The following is a 19,862-nucleotide window of genomic DNA, read 5'->3' as shown; positions in this document are numbered from 1 at the left end:
GGCGGCCTTGGCGCGTCTCTCTCTTCTTCTCTCACACAATTAAGTCTCCTCAGTGGCTTGAAGGCGCTGCGAACCGCTTCGAGGTTTCCCCTTAAATATAGAAAGCGGTTGGTATAGAAAGGAAAGATGAATAAATGGTAATAGCCTTGGGTGATTGATTGATTGATTGATTGATTGATTGGCATTTATGTCCCACCTTCCCTCCAGTCCTGTCCCATTTTACCTTCACAACAACCCTGTGAAGTAGGTCCTCACAGGTCTCGGTCTGCAACTTCTGACCACTAAACTGCACAGGCTTCTCCTTGTGAAAAATACACTCATTTTCCCTTTCAGGAGTTTATTAATTATGGCATTCATAATCTACCCTCCCCCCCCCCCATCTGAGCTCAAGGCATTTCACTTAATTTCACACAACCCTGTGAGTCTGGGCCAGATTTAGGTTTGATGAGGCCCTAAGCTACTGAAGGAAATGGGGCCCTTTATATGTCCAGCTGTCCTTTGTCAACAACAAATTGTTGCAGTTTTTTGTGTTGAATATATGCTATATGGTCATTTATGGACCTAATACAGTGATGGCTGAACTTGGCCCTCCAGCTGTTTTGGGACTACAGCTCCCATCATCCCTAGCTAACAGGACCAGTGGTCAGGGATGATGGGAATTGTAGTCCTAAAACAGCTGGAGGGCCAAGTTTGGCCATCACTGACCTAACAGGTATGTATCTAAAGCCATTTGCACATGTTGTTCATGCAGAATGTAGGCACCCTATATATAGAAACGAGCAAACCAGTGATAGTTTAGGGATCAGGTTAGCAGGCGGGGACCATGACTTACATCATAGGAGCCTACACAACACAAAACACTGTTGCTGTATGTAGGTTTTATTTTAGTCATACCTCATGTTACGTTTGCTTCATGTTTTTTCAGGTTGCATCCCGTGGCGACCCGGAAGTACCGGAAAGGGTTACTTCTGGGTTTCGCCGCATGCACAGAAGTGCTAAAGCATGCTTTGCGCATGCGCACAAGTGTCAAATCACGCTGCGCACCTGCACAGATACGGCGCTTCAGGTTGCGGGATTTTCATGTTGCGAACGGGCCTCCGGAACGGATCCCGTTCGCAACCAGAGGTACCACTGTATTTGTTTTGTACCTTATATTTGGGAAATGTACATTCAGGTTTTTTCCCTTTAATTTTTTTTGGGGCCCCCAAGAGACTAGGGCCCTGAGCTATAGCTTGTTTAGCTTATATGTAAATCCGGCATGAGGTAGGTTAGGCTGTGAGTGGCCCCCATAGCCAGTGAGCTTTGTGGGGTAGGATTTGAACCCTGGACTCTCTCCCAGGTCCCAGTCCGGCGCTCTACAACCGCTGCACACCACCACTGGCTCTCAACATGTGGGGCACAACTTTGCCCCTTTTGCACTCCACAAATCATTATTTTTCTGGAGCCACCACTGATTTGACAAACTTTTGGAAGCGGTGCCTGGATTTCTGGCTGGGGGACAGGGAAGGAGGAGAGGGAAGTGTCAGAGCAGGAAGGGAAGCAAGCGTATGAAATAGATTGAACATTTCAGTTTGCTTTGTGCTTCTGGAAGATGGGGGCTTCTGATGGGCTGATAGGCCCCTGCAACCTTGCCAAAGTAAATGGCATGGGGCAGAGGCAGTATATTACTGACTACCAGGGGTTGGGTGGGGAGAAGGCAGCAACCACACCAAAGGGCTCTCTGGAGACAATCCGGTGCACAGATTCTTGGACGGGACGGATTCTCCAGGTGCACAAGCCTTTTAGTCCCAATATAGAATTTTAAGCGCTTTGTGACAAGATAGTATTTAGGCACCGCTGCAGAACTAAACCACCACCTTGCAGAGATGGGGTTGCCAAGAGGGACACTTTTGCTCCATTCGTCTTTATCCCTTACGAACCTGGCGAAGTCAAAAGAGCAAGCATTTCACTCTTTTGCCTTTGTGTTTTCTCTCTGGGCTTCCTGGAAGCTTCCAGCTGGAATTAAGCACTCTGAGTCACTCTCCATTGTGTTTGATGGATGCAGGCTGCTCTCTGGTCTATGCTTCCCTCTCCAATTGTTTATCAGTGACTAAACTGAAGTGGGGATCCTGACCAGATGGGTGCTGTAACCTGCTGGTTCCTGGATCTGGTTATTTGTTGCACAGGCTGTTCTGAGTTGCATTGCACACTCCCCCTAAAGTATCCAGTTTAGGAAACGTTCTGGATCCCACCTTGTCAAAGGAGTCTCAGGTGGCCTCTGTGACACGAGTGCCTCTTGCCAGCTCTTGCTGCTACACCAGCTACAGCCATTCCTGGACAGAAAAGCTTGGCCAGTTACTCAAGCCCAGGTCGCGTCTCAATTTGACAGCTGTCATGTGCTCTACCTGAATGTGAAAGCAGGGTGCTAACAGGCCGGCAGCCCAGGTACGTTCAACACTAATTCTGAATCATCTGCCATGTCACAGAGACCAATTTAAGGTACAGTGGTACCTCAGGTTACATACGCTTCAGGTTACAGACTCCGGTAACCCAGAAATAGTGCTTCAGGTTAAAAACTTTGCTTCAGGTTGAGAACAGAAATCGTGCTCCAGCGGTGCAGCAGCAGCAGGAGGCCCCATTAGCTAAAGTGGTGCTTCAGGTTAAGAACAGTTTCAGGTTAAGTATGGACCTCCAGAACGAATTAAGTACTTAACCCGAGGTACCACTGTACTGACTTTAATGCAACTTGGGACCCAGATATTAGTTTTTTTGCATAGTAGTTTTTGTCTGTGCTGAATATTCTGAATTTTAAACCATATTTTAGTTTGGGTATACTGAGTTGTACTCTTTATATTTTACTTGGCTTGCTATAACCCACCTGGGATGAAGGGCAGGATAAAAATCTTTTAAACAAGGTTTCTGCCCAACACCTTCTCACTCCAACTTAGACTTTTAACTGCAGACTTGGAGGCCTTAATATGATATCCAGTGTTTTTCCCCTCCTCCATTTTATTTAACACTGATCCTGAAGAGTAGTTTTAAATGATTTTGTAGCGTACTGTGGTTTTGGGCTATTCAGCTAGTTTTTCTTAAAAAGCCAGTTTCAGAAGCACAAAATTACAGCATTAAAAAAATATATCTATATAGCTACCCTGCTTTATCTAGTCCCACAACTGGAGCTTTGTTCAACGTCTAATTGTTTTGAGAAGCAAATTTTTGTAGAGTAATACCATCCTATTAAAGCTGTTCACCCAGCTTTGGATAAACTACACACATTAGTAGCGATCCCCAGAGAGGATAAACTTTTTCAGCCTTTTTAGTTGGACTACAACTGTTCAGTTTTACCCAACTTCATTTTCATATTTTCACAACAGCTAAGGTTGAGTGTTCTAATGAATTGCTATAACCCAAAGTGTTCGCCAGCACTTTAAAGCATTTCGCAATTTAAATGCATCTAGATGGCTCAAGGTACCCGATAAAGGATAAATATTTGAGAATGTGTCTATGTTTCTTGGCCACTGAAGAACAGGGTATTAATTTTACAACAAAGTAAAATGGTTTTAGGCTCAGATTAATAGTTGCTGAAAGCAATATTAAGCATGATTACATCTGACCAAGTTTTTATCATAATGATAACTTCTTTTATTATTAAAATATATGATCCAAGTTTGCTTTGAAGAATCTTTACAGCACATTATGAAGCCATTATCTATTGTTTGGACATGATGGCAGTTTTACAAAATCAGTTAAAAATAAAATAAAGCCTATGTTTAAAAACATAACCTTTATTAATGCTCTTCATCGAGCTTCATTTGTATCATACATTGAAATAGCTCTGCTTAAGAAAAAGACAGAAAAAGTGCATTTTTACAAGAGTACTTTTTCCTTTAGATCTCTGTGAAAATGGAAGGAACTGGAATCATAAGTTTGAGAAACTGATAAAATGGAACTGGAAGAGACACCAGGCTTTAGCTACATGACCATTTCACTGGAGTCTCTCACTCAAGACCTTCAGGTTTTGTGAACCTTTAATATCCTGACAGTCTAGAGAATCTGAGTTATAACTCTACAGTATATTAACATGGAAAAGGCAGAAAACCCCTTTTCAATGTACAAAGGTGAATTTTAAAAAATTGATTAAAAAATCACTTTATACACAATGTATATGCAAACTGTCTTAAATACATGATTTTGGGAAAGTTATTTACAAACTGTTTTCAGTCTGTGGGACAATCCACAGCCGAAACAGTCATTTTAACTCTTCTCAATTATGCTCATCAACTTTGGCAGATAGAAAACCGATTTCAACAGTACAGCAAATAAGAAAGTGTGACAAAAGCATTGTAAGGGCAACCAAAGATTTGTTCCTCAAAAGCAACAGAAGTACTAGGATTGCCAAAGTTTTCAAGACAGGATAGAGTTTAATCCAGATGCCAGATTATAGTTTTACACTGTGGAAGATTGAACAGACAAAACCACTTCACATACAGGTATGGTACATGAAGCCACCTGTATATGATTTTAAGTGACAGGTATATTTTATTGAAAGAGTGAACCTAACTTAGACTTTTTCTCCCCAATTTTATTAATATTTTTTTAAAAATACATAAAAATACAACATCCAATGTCTGAATAAATATATTTAACAAGTTGCAAGATACCTTATTTTACACAAAAAAATTCAGCTTTAGAAATCTTGTTAAATAACTTCATTGTTATATATTTTATTTTTTGCCTTTTTGTAACAAAATAAAAACTCTGAAATTACATAGAAAAAAAGACAAAATACTTTTGTCAAGGGATAAGATAGTCCACTGAAAACCTATTCACGATTCCACTGTAAACATTAAACATTAAAATATTTGCATAATCGTGTGCTCAAAAATCCTATAAAAAGTGGAAGACTCATTACAACGGTAGTTTCCAGTCAACTACGCTTCCTTTCACAATTTATTTTGTCCAATTTACACCATTAAAATTGGGAACATTGCTGAATACACACTTTGGCAGGTCTGTACAGCAAGTGCTTCTCCAAAAAAAAAAAAAAAAAAAAGAAAAAAAGAAAGAAAGAAAAGAAAAAGAAAGTGGGGGGGGGGAGGGACTCTCACTCAGGATTAAGATACAGCTTGGTGAAAAAAGTGCAGCAATAATTCCATTTTCTGATTAACCTATTTTGATGACTGGTGCACTTGCTCCTTAAAAAAAAAAAAAAAAGAATTTCCTAATAGCACTCAAATGCCTCATTGGCTATCCAGGTTTCCAAATTTGATTAAGTGCCCTTTTCTGTTTTAACCAAAAAAAAACCACCAAAAAATAAGCACAAAGACAGAGGTGTCCAGGTGCACCCACAAACCTTCAGTTGCCAATTAGCTTAATTAATATCCACAATAAAGTTTTTTTAAAAAATAAAAAAAATCCACAATGACAAGATGGAGGGAGGGGTATGAGGAGAAGAGACAGACACAGTCCAGCAGTGGAAGAGTATACAGAATATACTTGGCAATGTCAAACCAGTTGAGTGCTTTCTATGGTATTTCGGGATTTCTGTCCATGACAGCGACTTGCTGCACAAGGCAGAGGAGACCAGTATCACCTGCATTCGACAGCAAGCACGTTCTGTGGAGGAGAGGAGGACGAAGGGCTCATTCCAGTGTCTGAAGAGGCAGAGGACATGGAAGCTCCTGTGTGAGACACTGTTAAAAAAAATAAATACAAAAAGCATTAACGCACCCTTTTACCAATATACGTAGGTGATCGCTGTGCTTTTGGTGATCCCCAGGGTCATCTAGTCCAAACGGCTGCAATGCAGGAATCTCAGCTAAAGCATCCATGACAGGTGGCCATCCAACCTCTGCTTAAAAACCTCCAAGGAAGGGGAGTTCACCACCTTCCAAGGGAGACCGTTCCAGCTTGGACTGTCAGAGAGTTCTTCCTGATGTTTAGTCGTAATCTCCTTTCTTGTAACCTGAAGCCATTAGTTCAAGTCCTACTTTCCAGAGCAGGAGAAAACAAGCAATCCCCCCAAAGTCACTCATTTGAATACTGCCAGGTACTGCCAAGTCTTGAACCAGCTTTTCTCACTGTTAATTGGGATCCTGTTAATGCTGAATCACTAAAGGAGATGTGGGGAACCTGTTTGGCCTTCCAGCTGTGTACTCCAAACTCCCATCAGCCCCAACCAGTATTGCCAACGGACAGCAGTGGATGTTGTTTTCCAACATCGTCTGGAACAGTGTTTTTCACTAGTGTGCCGCGAGATGTTGCCTGGTGTGCCGTGGTGGGAAATTGAAAAATTCGAAAGATTTAAAAATAAAGTATTTTATAATTTTTCATATTTCTGTTTACTTACTATTTCATAATAAAGTAATTATAAAATACTTTCTTTGTGTTTATTTGATTCCTATTCAAGAGAATTACTTTATATATAGTCTATATAGGCACAGAGTTAATTTTTTTAACATTTTCTAATGGTGGTGTGCCTCGTGATTTTTTTTCATGAAACAAGTGTGCCTTTGCCCAAAAAAGGTTGAAAAACACTGGTCTGGAAGACTGCAGGACCCTCTGCTCTAAAGCAAGCCCTCAAACTATGACAAACTATGTTGTGCCAAATGGGGCACACATGCAGAGGAGGGGCTGGAAACAACCTTGTGGGTGAAAAAGTCAAAAAAATATCCAAAACTGAAGAAGAAACATGGAAGAAAAAGTTAAGAGGGTACAAATATGCTGTGCTACAAGAGGTGGGGTGCCACCTGCACATTTTTGCTTTTAGCCCCAACTTTGCCAGAGCAGCCACCCACATCACCCAAAAAGCAGCTCCTGTGAGGTGCTGCCAGTCTCTTTGTGCTCAGATCTTAAGGGCACCTCCAGTGTAGCCACTTCATACATTTCAGTTTCATCCCTCCTTGTTGCAGATGGTATGCCCTTTTTAAAAAACTGACAATGGCCTCGGTCACAATTCCACAATTAAAATGTTATATAAACACGGAGAGCGCGCATGACAATGTCTGGAAAGAGAAACTGCACAAGCCTTCTGACAACACCACTCACCCAAAAGCTTGTATGTCTGACAAAGACTGAACTTGCCTTCTCGGTCTTTCTTTTTTAATCGTTTTCTTCTCCTGTCTATGGTGGCTACTTCAGACTTCAGAGACATGTAGTATTTTCTGATTTCCTGCAGTTTTTCTTGTAGGAAAGAGATCCTCTCTGCACTGCTCATGTTGTCCAATTCATCTTTGGAAAAATAATAATTGAAAAGGCTTTGACAATCCAGAAGGAACATCCATGTACTGTTGTAACCCTATTTCCCACCCAAATTATCTACTGTACAAAAAAGGGGGGGAGCACTTACTGAGTTGGACACTCCACTTATACACCCTTGGAGAAATGTTTTGATGGTTCTTGTCCCTCTGCTTGTCCTTATCCCCATCTTTGATATTCGGGGATAATACTCTAGCAGGCGACCTAGTGAGCTTCTGCGGCTTGGAGAGACCAATGTGTTTTACTGGAGTACATTTGCTTGAGCTATCCAGTGCAGGAAGATCTTCGCTATCACTGCTTTGTCCTGCAACAACATGACACAGTATTTTGGGTTGTCCCATTCCTAAACAGCACTCTTTTAGACAACAGTATGCATTCAATATAAAAAACAGTATGTACTTAATAGCATCTATATACCACATTTTAATAGTTCAAAAGTGCTTCAATATATTATTTCAATAAACTTTACAACGGCTCTGCAGAAAGCGGGTGGGGAGGCAAACACTTATGACACACAAGCAACACAGCCAGATAGGCAGAGTATAAATAATAAAACTATTATTATTTATTATTAAGTAGGGCAAACATTGTTGTGCCCAAGTCTTTTACAGGCTTTTCACAGGTATCTGGTTGGCCACTGTGAGAACATGATGTTGGACTAAGTGGGCTTTTGGCTTGATCCAGCAGAGCTCTTGTGATGTTCTTAGAATGCAGCAATGTGGGACGCCTTTCTCTGCACGTCTAAGCAACCTCCGTTTTCCCCTCCCCGCCCGGCTTTTTTGCAGACACTCAACATATGCATGACTGCAAAAGGCAAGCTGTCTTTAAGGACATAAAGTTACTACACAATTCAGCTTAGCAGAGAACATTTCCATCTGATTATTAAAACTCATAGGGCACACAAATGCTACCATTTAAACCATATTTCCAAGTTGGAGTTCTTACTTTTCCTTCTCTAGAGGGAAAATAGCCCTCCACAGGATGTCTTACAAAGTGATGACATGTTTAAGATTAAAATTATGAAGCCTATGTTAGCAAAACAACAGGCCTTTGTATTGCTAGCTCTAATTCTATTGGAAGGCAATCAAGTGAAAAAAGTATTTCATAGAATCAGAGAGTTGGAAGGGGTTCCAAGGGTCTCATCTAGTCTAACCCCCTGCAATGCAGGAATCTCAACTAAAGCATCCCTGACAGGTGGCCATCCAACCACTGCTTTAAAACCTCCACGGAAGGAGAGTCCACCACCTCTTGAGGGAGACCGCTCCACTGCAGAAAAGCTCTTTTACCACCCGAAAGTTCCTCCTAATGTTTAGTTAGAATCTCCTTTCTTATAATTTGAATCCATTGGTTCAGGTTTGCCCTCTGGAGCAGCAGAAAACAAGCATGCTCCATCTTCCATGTGACAACCCTTCAGGTATTTAAAGTTCACCTTTACAATTAGATGAGCTGCTTTGTAGCCATACTGTGGAAGAGCAGCCCCCATCTAGACTCTCTACTTAAAGGTAAAGGTACCCCTGCCCGTACGGGCCAGTCGTGTCCGACTCTAGGGTTGCGTGCTCATCTCGCTCAAGAGGCCGTGAGCCGGCGCTGTCCGAAGACACTTCCGGGTCACGTGGCCAGCGTGACGAAGCTGCATCTGGCGAGCCAGCACCAGCGCCGCACACGGAAACGCCGTTTACCTTCCCGCTATAAAGCGGTCCCTATTTATCTACTTGCACTTAAGGGTGCTTTCGAACTGCTAGGTGGGCAGGAGCTGGGACCGAACGACGGGAGCTCACCCCGCCGCGGGGATTCGAACCGCCGACCGTACGATCGGCAAGTCCTAGGCACTGAGGTTTTACCCACAGCGCCACCCGCGTCCCTAGACTCTCTACTTAGTACACTGGAAAATAATGCAAGGAATGCCTTCTGTCCTGACAACTTTTCCACTATTGCTAGGGAAAGGTTTCCTCTCCACTTTCTGAGTGGAGATCTTTACCCTAGGCCTGCATATATATTAGAACTATTTTAACTGATTTGAATATGTGGGACTGTATTAAATATTTTTTACACTTCACTTGTTTTCTGGCTGTAAATGTTTCATTTGTTTTATAACTATGTATTTTATCGTTCTAACCCATCCTGGTAAGGGACAGTAAGAAATCTAATAAACAAAGGTTGCAACTTAGCATGTTCTGGGTTCAAAAGTAGCTCCTTCTGGGGAAAACAGGCAACGCTGCCCTCCCTAAATCATCTCCCTAACCACAGCATAAATGAGAAGGCTGGACTAAGCAAACAGAGCAAAATCCCTTCCAGAGAAAGATTATGAAACGTACCTGTCCCATTCTTCTCATTTTTGGCTACAGTGCTTGCTCGTTTTGGAGTACGCTTTTGCTTTTTGGCCAGTGAGCTGCTGCTGTTGTCACCAGGCCTTTTTTGACCTGAAAATAAAATGAAAGGTACCTTTTCATTTTATAGTCTTTAATGGTACAACTGAATTGCCACTAAGCTCTTTAAAGTCATAGGACTGGAAGGATCAACCATCCCCACACCACCCATGACGACAAGCCAGACCATGAGGGATGACAAAACACCGTGTGCCGCAAACAGAAACAAAACACGCCCAGTATATTCTTGGGAAGGAATGGAAGTGAGAATGGTATGGAGAGAGAAAACAACCAGGAAGAGACCAGAAACAATAAGCAGCCAATGAGAATATTAACGCTACTGCTAATTTATATCCTGCCCTTCCTCTCAAAGAAGCCCAGGGTGCCAAACATGTCACTGGTAAAATACAATTAAAACATACAATTCCAGTAAAAGAAGAAGAATTCTAGTTCTTTCTTTGTGGCCTTCCTGCCTGAGGAGGTTTAATGGCTCTTCACTACACTAGTAACCTCCAAGGATGCATTTCTGTAAAAAACGGTAGATTTCTATAGATCTTTTGGGCACTCCAGGGCCAACCACCTTTAAATAAATAACAACAACAACAACAACAAATAGCAATAAATTATTCTGACTTGCAACTCATCAGGCTAAACAAGAGGGAGCAGCAACTGTCATTTTGGCAATCGTTGTGCTACAGAAGTCACGATTTGGCTAGCTCCTCTCACCGATACATTTCACCCCTCAAATACAGAATTCTGGCCCTCTGATGTGCATGCCTTAGCTGCCTTTTAAATAACCTCCAGCTGCATGCCTCACAGACTGTGGCTGCATTACTCCCACAAGGGAGCAAGGCTGCAGTTCTAAAGAAGCACGTCCACACAACTCTTGAAATGTACTTGCGTCATATGCGTATTCAGGGGCAAACAAGCTTGGCACCGAAGCCTCTGCTTCATCTATGTGAACCAGCTTAGCATAATCTGCTTATTTTTCACAAACATAACAGATTGAGACCCACACATTTTGGCCAGCTTTTGTGGCTGCCTAGGAAGCCACTCCTCCCCCACCCAGAAGGTCTTGTCCCTGACCTTGAACCCGGGGCTCCAAAATTTGGTGCAAGGTCAAGGACACCCCCTTGATTCCCCTCTCTGGTTTCTGGCACAGGGACAGAGATGGGTGTTGCCACAATTGCACTACAGTGGTGCCTCGCAAGACGAACGCCTCGCAAAACGAAAAACTCGCAAGACGAAAGAGTTTTCCGTTTTTGAGTTGTTCCGCAAGACGAATTTCCCTATGGGCTTGCTTCGCAAGAAGAAAGCCCATAGGGAAATCTCTGGGGACCTCTTTTAAATGCTGGCGGTGGGGAGCAAAGCCTTTCGCCCCCCTCTGGCCTTCAGAAGAGGTCCAGGAAGGCTGGCGGGGGCCGAAAGGCTTTGCTCCCCACCGCCAGCATTTTAAAAGCGGTCCGGGATAGCAGGGAATTGCGCTGCGCTTTCCCGCTATCCCGGACCGCTTTTAAAATGCTGGCCGTCGGGAGCAAAGACTTTCGCCCCCCGTCGGCCTTCAGAAGAGGTCCTGGACCTTTTCTGAAGGCCGGCGGGGGGCAAAAGTCTTTGCTCCCCCCCGTCTGCCTTCCCGGGACAGCGGAGACTTCTCCGCTGTCCCGGGGCGATCTTAAAATGCTGGCGGGCGGCAGCGAAGCCTTCGCTGCCGACCCCCAGCATTTTAAAAGCCCCCAGGACTTCTCCGCTGTCCCGGGCGATCTTGGTCTGTCCCCGGACCTGGTCTGAAGGCGGTTTCCATAGGAACGCATTGATTGATTTTCAATGCATTCCTATGGGAAACCGTGCTTCGCAAGACGAAAAACTCGCAAGAAAAAACAACTTGCGGAACGAATTAATTTCGTCTTGCGAGGCACCACTGTATGGAGATGACACAAGCCTAGTGCAACTGGGGTGATGATCCCCATGGGCTAGGGATGAATTTATTTTTTTTGCAATGCACCTCTAAGGAACTGCATGAAAAGGACAGTCCCTTGCTCCCTTCTCCAGCTTGGAATTGGGGAGTCATCTCCTCAAGCTGCGTTGAACTTCCAGCTGCTCTGAGCATCACTGAAATGCAGGCTGGGAAAGGGGAACACTTCCCATGGCTAGCAGAATTGGGGACTCCTGATGATGGATAGCGACGTGCTGCTAGTTTACAAGCAGCAGCCAATTTCAATACGCCTGCTCCCAAACCCCTATTTTATTGTTAGCTGCCTCGATGGGATAAAAATAAACGGCTAAGCAACAAAAACGGAATGGCAGGATAAATTACTAAATTATATCGAATTGGCTAGATTAACAAGAGGCAATTAGGGGACTCCCCAGACAAGAATTCCAAAAAGAATGTAAAGAATACTTGTAAATGTAAAGAATACTTTACAAAACAGTGCCCTAAAATACACACCTGGACTTGTTTCAAAAGTCATAATTTGAAAAAAATCGTAATAATAATTCATAAAGGAAACAGTTTATAAGAAGTAAATAAGGAGGCCATGTACAGGATAAAGGAAGATTTTAATTTTGTCGTTTGTTTTATTTTATTTTATGTTATGTTCATGTCTAACGGTGGTGGATTTGTTTATCTGAGTTGTGGTGGATTTATGTTGTAAATAAAATTAGAATAATAATGAATGACTAAGCAAAATGTGACTCCTTGCTTCTAATCCTTCAAGGTTTTTGCAAGTCATGCTTTCAGCATGTTTATGAAGAGAGGGAATTTTACTTTTAACAAAATTTATATTCTGCTTGATTGTAAGCAAACCTCCATGTGGATTACAAAAACCACTTTATGGAAGCATCAAAATGAAGTTTCCATTTAGAAGATGGCACTTACCCCTCTCCCCGATCTCCCTTTCTGGGATGGCGATGCTACAGTTGCTGGAAGTAGTAGTGAAAGCCTCAAACCCATTGGCAGACTCGCTCTCACAGAGACCTTCCTGAGACTCTTCAGCCACGCTGTCCACTTCAATGGTGATGTCACTTTCACTCTTGATGCTCCGTGATTCATCCTGACTTAAGGTGAGAGGAGAGGCCACAGAGAAGTTGGGCTGGACCACGGGAGGTAAGGCAGGCGGGTTCGAAGTGGGGTGGTTGGAGTCCGGCTTCTCTGCTATGAACTTTTCAGGCCCGATCTTGTCCTTTTCGTCCACGTCGTCCAAGTCCACTTCGTGGCAGAGGAGAGTTTCGGGCCCGATCTGAGGCATGGAATCGTCCTCGTCTTTCAGTGCGGGGTTGCGGTTTTCCTCGGAACAATTGAAGTGATCGCCTCCCCGACCCTGAAGACGCTGATCGGATTCTGCCACCAGTGATGGCATTTCTTCGTTCTCGTTTCTGAGCGAGTCATCTGCACCAAAGTCCTTACATTCTTCTGTCCCAGAACATTCATTTGTCCTCCCCTCGGACACGATATTTGGCACTTCCATCTCGCCCACCAGCCGGACCCGTTTGTCGGGGGATGGCTGTTCCGCCGTCTTCCTTTTCGAAAGCTTCTTATCTTTTGCACAAGGATCTGTTTCATTCTCAGAAGCGGTGCTCAATCCTTTACTGTCCAAGGACGACGTGTCTAATCTTTCAGAATCCGAGAGATGTTCGCTTGCTGCCTCTTCCTGGTTTAGTGGCGTGCTCTTTACATTCTCCAGGGAGGGGTCTCTTGTTCTATTCCGCCGTCCTTTCGCTCTAGGTGATTTTTCCATCTCTCTCTTGATATCTTCTACTTGGTCACTTTTGTTTCCAAAAATCTGAACCACTTGTTCGTTTTCTTCAACTTCGAGTTTCAAAGGTTCCAAAGGGTGGATCTGATTCCTGTCATTCTCTTTCAGCACAAGTGAGATCTTTGGGATTTCTTCATCAGGTTTTTCAACTGTTCGTTTCTCATCTTTTTCTGGGTCAGAATTGGCTGGAGAAAAATCTTCATTCGCATTCTTTTCAGAAGCTTCATCCGCATCACTGTCAGATGAAATCGAATCTACAAAAAAATACACACATAGCACAGAACAAGTAGTCAAGGCACAACTTCATATGAAAGTTGGTATCAGCACTTAAGTCATTCAAAGCCCATTGATTTCAATCGTTCTATTCTTATGACTAAGGCCAATTCCCAGAGTAGTTTAGCAATCCCTCTTTCACAGGGAACTCCGGAAAATGTAGCTCTGTGAAGGGAATACGTCTCCACTCAGAACTCTTAACAAACTATGGCTCCCAGAATGGCTGCTTAAATTGGTATCACAGTGCTTTAAACGTATTGTGTGAATGTCACCTTAGTTGGATACCCCCCATACGGTAAAGAGAAATATTATTTTAATAAAGCTACAAAGAAAGTAGGCTAGAACAAAGGTATAGTTTGAAAGTGTCTATAAATAAAGTACAGCTCCTCTCTCATTGCTAATGATAACTGGGGAGATGGGAGCATTCAGAAGGTTAAACTTCTGTAAAGTGTAAGTATTTCATACCTAATGACGCAGCTGCATTTCACCCTCTGCTCTGTCTCAAGAGTACAATAGGTCTCATTAGAAGCATGAAGAATCTGTTTATGAGATTCACACTGTTTTACACCATGAAAGGCTGTAATCAAGAGCCAACAGAAGCAATAGGTATTGCTCCTCTCCCCAACTGCAGGCAGTGTCCTGTCTCAATCCTCTTCACATACATTCCCCCCTCCCCAGATTTCATAATACATCTTCCCACAACATATGAAAAAAAATATCTACTCACCATTTGACCCTCTGTCAGAATCCAACATTCCTGAGCTACGTCTTGTTTGCCTGCGAGACATTCCTAAAAATTAAAGGAAGAGGGTGTATCAGTGATTGGGAGCAAGAACATAACAAAGAAAAGGTTTTATTTATTTTCCAAGTGTGTGTGTGTCCATTATTTGTGGAACGCCCTCCCATCAGATGTCAAAGAGATAAACAACTACCTGACATTCAGAAGACATCTGAAGGCAGCCCTGTTCAGTGAAGTTTTTAATGTGTGACATTTTAATGTACAGTGGTGCCTCGCAAGACGAAATTAATCCGTTCCGCGAGTCTCTTCGTCTTGCGAAGCACGGCTATTAGCGGCTTAGTGGCTTTGAGAAAAAGGAAACAAACTCGCAAGAACTCGCAAGACGTTTCGTCTTGCGAAGCAATCCCATAGGGAAATTCGTCTTGCGGAACGACTCAAAAAACGGAAAACCCTTTCGTCTAGCGAGTTTTTCGTCTTGCGAGGCATTCGTCTTGCGGGGCACCACTGTATTCTTAATCTTTGTTGGAGGCCATCCAGAGTGGCTGGGGAAACCCAGCCAGATGGGCGGGGTACAAATAATAAACTATTATTATTATTAGCACATTATGCTTTACACCTCATGCCTTTTAAATAAGAAAAGATTTGCCATCCTAAAAAGCATCATTAGCTGCTTGTTCAAGAGCCTTTGTAAAACACCATGCACCAAAAATCCCAGTCCTGAACTGGAAATACCTTCAGTCCCGTTAGGCAAGGGTGAGCAATCTGGCAGGCTGCCGCGCGAGTTTCGGGCTCCTGGTTTACTTTCGCTATTAGGAGTTTTGGGCAGACCACACGACAGGTTTGAAAGAAGAGTCGATTTCAGAGGAGGGCGCCCCCGTTTCACCTTTTGCTTCTCCTCTTCTCTCTTTTCATCTTTTTCACTCTCTTCTTTACTCTGAACACAGATACATACGAATGGTCATTTTACTACTATGCAACATATCTTAAAAGGATTTACAGAAAGAAAGGGTAATCAGAAAGGGAAAAGTCCCCTTTTTGAAAATAAAAAGGTTGTTTAGAAAAATAAGGCTATTGAATAATGCTACATACTTTTGCTTTTTTCTTTTGCTTCTTCTTTGAGCCTCCCTTCTCCACAGGCCAAATAATCCTATCAGCTTTCACCCATTCATCGTATCTACGGAAAACATACCATGCAGAATTATTACTCCTGTTAAAAATGGCTTTAGAGCAAAGGCTAATTGTAAAAAGAACCTCACCCGAAAAAGCATCCCCACCCCTAGATTTCAAGCCTACAAAGGAAGTCTTGCACCATACCCCCCCAAATGTTTTTTAATTTTAAAAGGTTAGTTAGTAGGTGAACTATAAACAGCACATCCCAACATTTCCAGCAAGTCAGTAGTCATTTCAGATATTGAATGCTTCTAGGTATAAAATAAATTTCTTTTTTTCCAAAATGAAGAAACTGTCCAATGACTTGTTATATATATATTTTTAATGTATCTCAACTTCTTTCTTGCTTTACAGTTTTTCCTTCTCTCTGTGCCCCATACCTCCCCAAATCTGCTCCAGAGGGTTGGAGAACACTCCAGAACAGTGGGTGTGTGGCAGAAAGAGAGGGGGAGTTCCACTGTGCTAGCAGAAACCCTTGCACCGATAATAGAATTATAGAATTGTACAGTAGATAACCCCAAAGGTTATCTAGTCCAACCCCCTGCAATGCAGGGATTCTGCCACAGCTATTCCTAGGTGGGCTCAAACCACCAACCTTCTGGTTAACAACCAGACCCACTGACCCACTGTGTCACCTGCTCCTGGATATTGCCCTTAGTGTTCAATTGTGTCCATAAAGAAAAGGGAAACCATCAAAGGTTTGCCATGTCTTCATTTAACATTGCTGAGTAAACAAGAGGCTGTCCATCAAATCTTACCATGTGTGGGCACCCCTGACAGTATCATTTTCCTAAGCGAACATTTTTGGGGCACATTGACTCATCCCAAGTTGACTTTTAAAAATGGCTGCACGAAGCAGCTCCTAATACAGGCAAAACACTTGACGATGCTCACGCCTGATCAAAGCACACCAGGATAAAAGAGGAGGAGGGACAGGACTGAAGGCACCTGTCTGAAGGGCCTCAGGTAGTCCACCTGAACGTCTATTTGCCACTACAATATGACTGCAAAGCAAGATTACAAGGTTGACTTTCTTCTCTCCTCACCTTACATTCCAGCCATAATAATGCACCAAATACAAAACCTCTCCGTCATCATTCTCTGTACTTTTAATACTGGCTTCGTAAATTTTCTGAGTTTTGCCCCGGCCGTATTTTACTTTCACTTTGGTTCCCGTTAGGCAAGGCTCTGTGTCTTCGTCGCCCTCCTCTCCTTCCGATTCTCCTCGGTTTTCGAGTTCTTCCCTGCAGCAAGACAGGTAACAGGATGCAAACTAATTAGAGGCCAGACGTGGGCAGCAGCTGTGATCCTCCTCACTTAACATTATGCTTGCATGGCGGCAATGCAGCACTGCCAACCTCTGCCTTGAATGAAAGTGACTCAGCAACTGAATCCAGGCAAAAGTGCACTTTTCCAAGTAATGAATCTTGTGCAAGCACCTAATCAATCCCACAGAGCCACAGTGGCGCTGATGGGAAGCGCTCAAGTCGATCCCAATGCAAGTCGCGATTAGCCTTTCATAACATTCATTTTAATTTGTTACTGCTGAGTACTTTTCTCAAGTGACTGCCTACTAGTTAAAGAAAGGCCTTTCACAAACAAGTGCACAACTGCATGGTGTTCTAATGCCAGCTTGAATTTGTACCCAAACAATTATCTGAGAAGCCAAAGGATGCATAGGAATTAGAGCAGCAACCCCCTTAAATCAAATCATCATGAGTTTTAGTCACTCAATTAAAACCTGAATATACCTGTATTTTTCGCTCTATAACACGCACCTGACCATAACACGCATAGTTTTTAGAGGAGGAAAACAAGAAAAAAAATATTCTAAACAAAACAGTGGTGTATGATTTTTGTGGTTCATGCTGTGGCCACAGACATGTGATCTGACAGTGAGTTTGGAGTAGCTCAATGCAAAAATCCTGAGGATCCATGTGGATCCATGCTTTGTAACCACGTTTTAAGTGGGGAGGGAAGGAAAAGCACTCAAGGGACAAGGAGCACGTGTGGGGTGGGTGGAGAAGGATGCTGCTAATAATGAAGAAGAGGGGTATAAGGGGAGAAGGCTCCTCTCCTCTCCCACTTTGCTCCTTTAAAGAAGCAGGCTCTCCTCCCCACTCAGCGGCTCTTCTCCCGCTTTGCTGTTTCAAAGCGAGCCACGGAGGAGGGAAGGAAGGGGAACCATGGATTCTCTGCTCACGACTGCAGCAGATCCCCCCCCCCGCCACCCGTAGGCATTCCCTCCATAACACGCACAGACATTTCCCCTTACTTTCTAGGAGGAAAAAAGTGAGTGTTATGGTGCAAAAAATACGGTAGGTAAAATAGAAGTATATTTTCTTAGAAGATTTCTTTCTTCTGCGTCTGCGGGGAAGAATAAATGGCTCATTAGGTGGTGCTTGCTACCTTCAGTTTTTATTACGTATTTTGTAAATAAATAAATCCCAATAAAACCAGGCGTACCTTTTTATCAACTGGATTAAACAGGGCAATCCTAATAGCTACATCAATTGAATATTACATCTTACAGAACCCTGCACACAAATATATTACTGTTATACAAGAAGCTCTTTCAAAATGCCTTCTGTAAATGCCTAGTACAGCCCAGCACCACAACAGCACTTCTTATCCATATTCTAAAAAAAGTTCCCTTCTGATGGAACTGATGAATAAGCTGTGCTCAAGCACAGATTATGATGTCGGAAGTCACCTTAGATAGGGATTTTTTTTTTTGCTAAAGCTGAACACCCAAGGATTTTGCTTTAAGGCAGCCTAGATTCATGCTTTTGAATCATGGTGCTGGAGGAGACTCTGGAGAGTCCCATGGACTGCAAGAAGATCAAACCTCTCCATTCTGAAGGAAATCAGCCCTGAGTGCTCACTGGAAGGACAGATCCTGAAGCTGAGGCTCCAAGACTTTGGCCAACTCATGAGAAGAGAAGACTCCCTGGAAAAGACCCTGATGTTGGGAAAGATGGAGGGCACAAGGAGAAGGGGATGACAGAGGACGAGGTGGTTGGACAGTGTTCTCGAAGCTACTAACATGAATTTCACCAAGCTGCGGGAGGCAGTGGAAGACAGGAGTGCCTAGCGTGCTCTGGTCCAGGGGATCACGAATAGTCGAACATGACTAAACAACAACAAAGATTCATAGGTTACGGGTAATGGGAAACTATGGAAATTGGCATATATTTATTTCGCCAAAGAAAAGGCAGGAATTTTTGTGTAGAGCTACTGCAGGAACTTGTGGCCCCTTCAGGTATTGCTGGACTCCAACTCCCACTGGTCCCAGCTGGCATGGTCAATATTGAGGGATGATGGGAGTTGTAGTCCAACATCTTGAGGTGCACAGATTCCCCAACCCTGGCGCTGAAGCCTCCTATAACCTTCTTCCTCTTGGAGCCATCATACTACCAAGCTCTTTGTTAGCTGCCAGCTTTTTAAAAAGGATGAAGACTGTCCATTTACGTCCTTATACTGAGCCTGCCCTATAAAACGACACCTTTTGAGATGCAATTTAACATGGATTAAGGGTCCTTTTCACTGGGTGTCCAATTTCAAGACTTTTACACTCGCGTGCTACAGCATCAAACAAAAAGTAGAAGAAGTAAAGACATATTTCTTGCCTCCTGTCCTCCTCTTCATCTGACTCCTTGTCAGATTCCTCTTCCTTTTTTGCTTTCTTTTCCTTTTGCTTTGGTGTGGTCTTTCTGCTTCCAAGTGGCAGCTCATTTTCCCTTTTTTCTGCATTACTGGACATGTCTTCTACATCTTTGTTCTCCTTGTTGCTGTCTCTTAGTTTGTCCAGCATTTTATCATCTTCGCCTTCCTTTTTAGCGACAGTGACATCACGAACAAGTCTCCTTCGTCCCTATGATAGTTGGGGGGTTTTGGGGGGGGGGGGAGAGGGAGGGAGAAGAAAGCATGCTGTTTAAACTGCATTGCTGCCTTCAAGGCAGGTTAGGATTACACAATACATTGCTGCAGTATTAAGTTAAACCGTTTTTCCTTGACTAGCGGCGCACCAGGGAATTCACGGACAAGCAAAATATGTATCTGAAAGCCACCATCACAGCTTTATGAATAGGTATCTAAAAACATGGATTCTGTTACCACGTAAGCAGCGTGAGCAGCAACAGATACAACCATGAGGAAAACAGGACTGAGAAAACGCAGGAGGAAATGAGCTGCCAGCTTTTTCCAGAACAAACATTAGCTTACTCTCATTGGCCTATAGGTAAAGGTAAAGGTACCCCTGCCCGTACGGGCCAGTCTTGCCAGACTCTAGGATTGTGCGCTCATCTCACTCTATAGGCCAGGAGC

At 43.2% G+C, this 19,862-nt stretch overlaps 1 protein-coding gene and 1 long non-coding RNA gene across 5 annotated transcripts in view; one reads left to right on the top strand and one right to left on the bottom strand.

Moving 5' to 3' along the window:
• Nucleotides 1-32: 32 nt before the first annotated feature.
• LOC144325768 (uncharacterized) lies at nucleotides 33-4,139 on the top strand. The gene is made up of 2 exons (XR_013390955.1): nucleotides 33-137; nucleotides 926-4,139. It is a non-coding gene; the product is annotated as an uncharacterized LOC144325768 (long non-coding RNA).
• Nucleotides 4,140-5,162: 1,023 nt separating this feature from the next.
• Nucleotides 5,163-19,862, bottom strand: part of ARID4A (AT-rich interaction domain 4A) — a 62,757-nt gene continuing 48,057 nt past the window's right edge. For 3 of the 4 annotated variants that reach the window (XM_028731729.2, XM_077919577.1, XM_028731649.2), the window contains 10 exons: nucleotides 19,166-19,410; nucleotides 16,583-16,780; nucleotides 15,456-15,540; nucleotides 15,099-15,300; nucleotides 14,355-14,417; nucleotides 12,478-13,608; nucleotides 9,552-9,656; nucleotides 7,328-7,540; nucleotides 7,027-7,209; nucleotides 5,163-5,672 (listed from right to left, as the gene is read on the bottom strand). In XM_028731729.2, coding sequence (XP_028587562.2) covers nucleotides 5,569-5,672; nucleotides 7,027-7,209; nucleotides 7,328-7,540; nucleotides 9,552-9,656; nucleotides 12,478-13,608; nucleotides 14,355-14,417; nucleotides 15,099-15,300; nucleotides 15,456-15,540; nucleotides 16,583-16,780; nucleotides 19,166-19,410 — 2,529 coding nt within the window. In that variant the 3' untranslated portion in view covers nucleotides 5,163-5,568. The remainder of the gene's footprint in view (nucleotides 5,673-7,026; nucleotides 7,210-7,327; nucleotides 7,541-9,551; nucleotides 9,657-12,477; nucleotides 13,609-14,354; nucleotides 14,418-15,098; nucleotides 15,301-15,455; nucleotides 15,541-16,582; nucleotides 16,781-19,165; nucleotides 19,411-19,862) is intronic. The other variant, XM_028731810.2, reaches the window with a different exon arrangement.

Source organism: Podarcis muralis, chromosome 1 (genome assembly GCF_964188315.1).
Source record: "Podarcis muralis chromosome 1, rPodMur119.hap1.1, whole genome shotgun sequence".
Taxonomy (NCBI): Eukaryota; Metazoa; Chordata; class Lepidosauria; order Squamata; family Lacertidae; genus Podarcis; species Podarcis muralis.
Note: the sequence above shows the minus strand (reverse complement) of the source record. Positions and strands in the feature narration are given on the sequence as shown.